Raw genomic sequence first — 6,421 nt, forward strand, 5'->3', positions numbered from 1 at the left:
TGTGAATTCTTTACTAGCAAAAATCCGTTCATCAATGGGCAACCTGATATTTGTATTTATCCGTGAATGAAGAGATCCTGACTTCGGCCTTGGTCTCAGAAGATCAGGACAAACATCAATGGCCAGTGTATTTCTTTAGCAAAGTCCTTCAAGGACCTGAGCTACAATACTCAAAAATAGAGAAACTCACTTTTGCATTACTGACATTGGCACATCAGTTGTGCCAGTATTTCTAAAGTTATTTGATAATTGTACGAACCGACGAGCTGATAAAAAAGGTTTTGCAAAATCCCGACCTCGTGCACTACAAAAAAATATAATTAAAATGGCACTAATATTATGGCAATGTTACTTAACTGCCGTATTGTTGGTTCATTTTAACATTTCTCTCTTATGCCATAATATCCTTGTTACAAGCGCTACATTTTGGCATTTATACCCACCACTACAATTGTTTTAATGTTTTTTTTTTATAAAACTAAAAGAGAATATGAGAGTGAAAGCAAGTGATGCTTTTCAACATATGAGAGGGAGAGTATACGAAACCCTAACAATTGCCGTTGTTCATCTCCACGCGATGAAGCCACTTTTGTTGATCTAGTTTTCCAGTTCTGATCTGAGGGTTTGCCGTCACGATTCATCTTTGTACTACTGCAAGTGATGTTATTGCTGCCTATGATTGAGCTCCTGTGAACTGGTTCTTCAACTTCGATCTGAAGTTTGCCACCGCCACAAGCGGCGCCGTTGTTGCTAGCCTCCAATTGTGCTTCTGCGATTTGGTTTTGTTATTTTGTGAATTATTAATTACTAATTTGATCTACTTCATCTTTTGATTTTTCCTTTCTCTTCATATTTTTAGATCAAGTTCATGCTCTAATAGGAAGAAATAGAGAATGCATGTTCTTTTTTCTTATTGTGTATTTTTACTTTGATTGATCTTTTGCGTCATTGTTCTTGTTGACGAGGGAGCCAGAGGTGGTGGAATTTTACCACACGTTCATGAGGAGAGAACTGTCTCTACGCGAATGCGGCTCCAACAGAATCATGGAGGCAGTGCCAGCTCTAGAAAATGCACGTGACATGATCGATGAGATTGAGAACCGCTCATCTCACTTGCTCACAGTAAGTGCTCTTTATTTTTTTTTTTCATTTTTCACTAAATTTACAGTTATGCCCCATGATATTGTGGAAATCAACTAGTCAAGTCAAGTTTTAATTTCGTGGTGCGATATTAGGGTTTTGATTCTTTGGTGCATGAGTATGAGACTGATGGATGAGGTTGAAAAGGAGTGCTATGTTATGTTAGATTTGAATATGAAAATAAAATATGAAAGAAATTTGTTCTGTGAATTAAGTTTCCAGTTTCTACTTAGTTCTTCTTGCTGTTTTCTGTAATTAGGACAAGATGTTCAAGTCATCCAATTATCCTAGAGGTACAAATCTTACTGTTTTTTAGAATTTTCATTTAGAATAAAATTTTTAGATAAATTCATAGTTTGCGACAAATTAGGTGTGAAATAAAAGTCTTCCTCTACATATTAAACTCTCTATGATTGATTATGCAGGCCTTAGAATCTGGCCAGCTAAGTCCAGGTGGAATAATCATTGAAGGAAGTGCTAGTAGCACTGCCATTAGCATCACCATGGTTGCTCCTGCATTCGCATGCAAATCCCACGTTATTATACCCAATGATGCCACCATTGAGAACATAGGTACTTTTGTTATTCTAGTTAAGCATGCTAATTATACACTATTAAGACTCATTATCTCGTAACATTTTGCATGTCATTATAGAGCTGCTAGATTAATCTTGACAAAGTAGAGTTTCTGTCTATCAAGTTAATTTAATTTAACCATGTTCTTCTTAGCCTCCCACTATGACTGAAGCAATTTGTTTACTGTATTGGAATCAAATTTCATTCTCAAATAATTGAAGCCCTTGGGGCAACTGTTGAAAGAGTAAGACCAGTGTCAATTACTCACAAAGATCATTAGAAGGGAATCTAAAGAAAATGTAGCAGCAGGCATTGGTGGCATTGTGTCTGGTATTAGCAGTTTTCTTTAGGTTCATACCCTGTTCCTCTACCGTCACCTTTGCAACAATGCGATTTTGATTATGGACCCTGCTTGACATTCTAGTTTTATGCACAACAGGAAAAGAATCCAAGGATCAAGTGCTTCCTTATAGATCCTCCTGGTTCTAGTTTGTATAATAAGGTAACAAGAGGAGTTACGTATTAGCAGTTTTCTTTCGGTGCAGGAATTGTCCAATAAGTTAAGTGCATATGACCATTTTAAATAAGATTATTAAGAAAAGCTTAAGGAGATGGAGTCCTTAAATCTTCCTTTATTTTTTATAATTTTTAATTTAATTTTATTTTATTTATCATTTTTTTGTTGTATATAGAGGATTTCCTGTGTGGCTAAAGTATGCTCCAGGAATAAACTTTAAAACAGACAATGAATCTTTCAAGGTGTGCCACATAATTAAATTCAACATCTTCTTCTTTTCTTTTTCTGATGAAGATTGTGAGATTGATGAAGAGTGAAGATTTCTTGGCCAAAATTGGTCTATCACGTAAGTTTTCCAACTTCCTACTACGTTTATTGGGTTGAAACTATTAGAAGGAGACTTATTTTTATTGATTATATCAACATTGCTCTTTTGAGTATTACAATGACTACATTTCATTTATTTATTTACTTTGAATGCCATTCCTTTAATGCCATTCGGTGCAATCTCGTATAACTGCATTCCTTTGTTTCTGATTAACTACATTTCATTTATTTATTTACTTTGAATTTAGAATTATGGTTCAATAATATAAATGACTAAATGTGTAAGGGTCTAATATGCTTGATTTGTGCTACACTTTGTGTTCAGGAGAGTGAAATTTTCAATTACTTGTTGATGACATGGAGCAGTACGAAGTACTTGAGCAAATAAAAAAAGGTGCTTTTGGTTCTGCACTTCTTGTCAAGGATCAGCTTGAGAAGAAAAAGTGAGATGCAATTATTTCATTTCATTTCATTTCAGATCAATTTTTTAAACACTATTTCAAGACATGTAATTGCTTTGTGTTAATAGCTTAGCTGGATTTGATACTTCTTCTTGTGTGTTACTAATATTTAACTTGGCCATGCAGCATCCTGAAAATATTGTAGTGGATGATGTTAATGGTGGAAGGTTGATCTTCTATGATTTTGCAAATAAGGGTTGGCTCAACTGGTAAGATCAAAGGAATTGGGTTTGATTCTCTTTTAGTCCTTGGTTATAGACCATCTGTAATTAATATGCTGAGATGTCATTGGGGCTCTTGGCATGCACTGGCCTAGAAGTAGAAATGATGCAACCTTGGATCCCACTTTTCTTTTCTCCACCAAAAGGAAAGGAAGTATACTTATGTTTAGCTGTATGTTTTTTACTAGTTAAGTTTTTTAGCCTTGAATCTCTTTTTACTACATATAATATTTGGTGTAGAATAACTAGTTTGTAGTTATGAACTTGTTTGTAATCTATTGCAAATTTGACCTTGCATTCTTCAATTTTAATTTTCTACAGTTTTAAAGAGCATCTACCTGCACAAAGGAGAGAGAGAGAGAGATGGCAAGAGCTGAACTTGGATTCAAAAAGCCGTTAAGCATTCACTGTCTTCTTTGTCCACTGCTATAAGAGAGGAGGAAGGAATATAGAACTACTTAGAAGAGAAAGGGAAGAGAAAAATGTCATATATCTCTGTCCACTGCTATAACAACTTCAGTTTGGCTGGTCCCCAAGCATTCACAGCCACTAGAAGATGCATCACAACACCCTTTACTGCTAAATCTGGAGGATTTTCACTTAATTCAGTGTGGCTCTCTTCTCTTAATCTGCACACCACATATTCATTTAGATTATAAATTTATTTATACTAACAAATGCCCTGCTAGTTAATCAAGTTCTGTCCACTTAAGCCATATATATGATGCAGCTTCAACGTGTCTCTTATTTCATCATTTCAAGTTTTCAACTATATGACTAATCATCATCCCTGCTTTTTAATTTCGCAGATACTTAAAGGTTGTGAAACCTGTAGCGGAAAAAGAGCCATCGAATGCCCTAGATGTAAGGTCATATATATAAATTTATAATATATAAAAGGAGCCATCGAATGCCCTAGATGTAAGGTCATATATATATATATATATATATATATATATATATATTCCTTAAACATCCACCTTCCTTCCCTAACACATTATTCATTCCTTGCTCAATTTTTTTTTACAAATTCGTTCAAACACTGGTTATTTATATTGGAGTATATGACAGGGGATGGGAAAGAATAAGAAGAATGGGAATATATTTGAAAGATATAAGTAAGTTATTCTCTCTCGCATATTTAAATGGGAATATATTTTTGAAATCTATACACATTTGTATATATTTATTTTCAAGGAATAAAAATTGGTTGACTTTATAGTGATGAATTGTACTGTATTAGCATTTTTTTATTTTTATGATATTGTGATCCATGATATAAGTATATAATGTTATTCAAGTAGTTAAGAGGTCTTGATCACTTTTTTAATCCAACAATCACTATCTGATTTTCTCTTCATTAGTAACAATAATATAATATAATATTATATACAACTATATCTCTTTTTATTCTTGTACTTTTCTTTTATTTTAAGTAGAATCATAAAAAGAGAAATGATGAATCTTGATAGGTGGACCTGGATCTTGGAAACTATGAGCGCCTTATGGATATCAAGTTGACTCGTGATAATAACATAACCACTGGGAATATTTACCAGGCAAGTTTCTTTTTTTTCTTTCTTTCTTCACACTCCAACATATTTTCAATAATATATGATGTTTACTTGTTTCAGTTCAGTGTTTTCTACTATTTTAGATTCTGAACAAAAAAAAAGGAAATTGCAAATTTACAAAAGAACCCCTTGTTTATGTTTATCTCCTTCAGTTTTGGATTTTTTAAACCAGTCAAGAGTTAACAATATTCAACTCATATAATGAAAATTTGTGGTTGTGGTTGCTGATGCAATGCACATTAAGTATGCTTGACATAAAAATAATCTAGATAAAGTTATGAGTATGCTTGACATAAAAATAATCTAGATAAAGTTGCATTGACTGCTAATACTTCTGTACTTTTTCCAAAATTGTTAATAGGACTTGGATGAAAGCATGCCTCTTGCACTTTCTTTAGCTTCTTTATTACAAGGTAGCACCTTGTTAAGTTTATTTCTCAGCCTATTGTATAACTTGTCCATATTATATATTTGCAGAGCTTGGTTCAATTTGTGAAGAAAAGGTTACTCTTAGTCCACGAAAGGTGATTGCTTACCGTTACTCTTGCACTCTATGTGTTTGTTATTTTGCTTCTTAGAAATTAGAATCATTTAATTACTTTCAATTTAGTGTTTCAATAACTCTCTTGCATTCTTTGTATATTGAAGAATTACTACTCAATTACTATCATGAAATAATACATATTTCGGTTCAGTTTAAGTACAGGGTGGGGATATTATTTGTGGCATTTCCAATTAGGAGGGACCAACTATGTTTCCATTTTTAACTAAGTGGAAAAGTTTGAATTCTTCATGATTTTACAAGAGGAGGTAGATAGTGAAATTGAAGACAAAAGTGAAATAAATGGTAGACGTCCACTAGAGATTCCAAAAGCATGAGGTGAAAAGAATTTGAAGAGGCTTAAAAGCAGTGGAAAGTCAAAAAATTCTTTGGAGACTAGAAATTCTGGTGGTTTAATTTCTCAAGCTCATGCCAATGCTACTAGAAATGTTATGATGCCAGAAGTTGACTTTTTAGTTCATAGCTCATGTCCTTCGAGCTCTTTTTTTTGCATGCCTATGCTAATACTTCTCAGTAATAATTAGTGGATATGATTTGCTTAATTATTTGTATAAAAATTATTATTTTTTATTTCTAATACTAATAAAAAAACTATATATTATGTTTGATATTTTATTTGAGTTATATAATATTTTGTTTATAGGTTATGATTTTTTGTTATTATGAAATTTTAAATAAAAAATTGTTTGTTTGACGTGGTAAAAATAATAGTTAAAAATACCTTTTTAAACGATAAAAAATGTCATTTTTATTCAGTAAAAATAGTCGTTTATGAATGTCATTTTAAACAACATGAAATACCATTTTAACTTAGTAAAAATGTCGGTTTCAAACGTCGTTTTAACTAATTAAAAACGTTATTTTGTCCGGAAATAATGGCGGTTTGAACTGCCGTTTTAATAAAAAAAAATGCCGTTTTATCTGGAAATAACGGCGGTTTGAACTGCCGTTTTAACCAACATAAAAACGCTATTTTATTTGAAAATAATGGTGGTTTGAACCGCCGTTTTAACCACCCAAAAAATGCCGTTTTATCCAGAAAA

The 6,421-nt window shown here is 32.6% G+C and overlaps 1 protein-coding gene across 30 annotated transcripts; it reads left to right on the forward strand.

Moving 5' to 3' along the window:
* The first annotated feature begins 202 nt into the window (after positions 1–202).
* LOC112721213 (uncharacterized) lies at positions 203–5,988 on the forward strand. Of its 30 annotated transcripts, XM_072206867.1 has the most exons (14): positions 380–1,122; positions 1,400–1,433; positions 1,566–1,713; positions 2,156–2,218; positions 2,528–2,579; positions 2,886–3,003; positions 3,148–3,230; positions 3,338–3,414; positions 3,564–3,850; positions 4,052–4,106; positions 4,314–4,360; positions 4,715–4,801; positions 5,294–5,340; positions 5,512–5,988. In XM_072206867.1, exons 1-4 carry the CDS (start codon positions 1,088–1,090, stop codon positions 2,203–2,205), a joined length of 267 nt encoding a protein of 88 aa, XP_072062968.1. In that variant the 5' UTR covers positions 380–1,087; the 3' UTR covers positions 2,206–2,218; positions 2,528–2,579; positions 2,886–3,003; positions 3,148–3,230; positions 3,338–3,414; positions 3,564–3,850; positions 4,052–4,106; positions 4,314–4,360; positions 4,715–4,801; positions 5,294–5,340; positions 5,512–5,988. The 30 variants fall into 30 exon arrangements, 29 of the variants coding, with proteins under 29 accessions (XP_072062970.1, XP_072062979.1, XP_072062983.1 ...); XM_072206855.1 differs by lacking the exon at positions 1,400–1,433 and having other exon boundaries at positions 370–1,122; positions 3,338–3,429; XM_072206856.1 differs by lacking the exon at positions 1,400–1,433 and having other exon boundaries at positions 370–1,122; positions 3,341–3,429.
* The last annotated feature ends 433 nt before the right edge of the window (positions 5,989–6,421 follow it).

The sequence above is a fragment of the Arachis hypogaea genome, chromosome 11 (genome assembly GCF_003086295.3).
Source record: "Arachis hypogaea cultivar Tifrunner chromosome 11, arahy.Tifrunner.gnm2.J5K5, whole genome shotgun sequence".
Taxonomy (NCBI): domain Eukaryota; kingdom Viridiplantae; phylum Streptophyta; class Magnoliopsida; order Fabales; family Fabaceae; genus Arachis; species Arachis hypogaea.

What these genes read in the sequence shown, in the direction of transcription:
- LOC112721213 (XM_072206855.1), top strand. Translation starts at nt 1,000, where the DNA reads ATGAGGAGAGAACTGTCTCTACGCGAATGCGGCTCCAACAGAATCATG. An exon ending in GCTCATCTCACTTGCTCACA is followed by an intron (nt 1,123 to 1,565) that starts GTAAGTGCTCTT and finishes TTGATTATGCAG; the next exon opens with GCCTTAGAATCTGGCCAGCT. An exon ending in TGCCACCATTGAGAACATAG is followed by an intron (nt 1,714 to 2,155) that starts GTACTTTTGTTA and finishes TATGCACAACAG; the next exon opens with GAAAAGAATCCAAGGATCAA.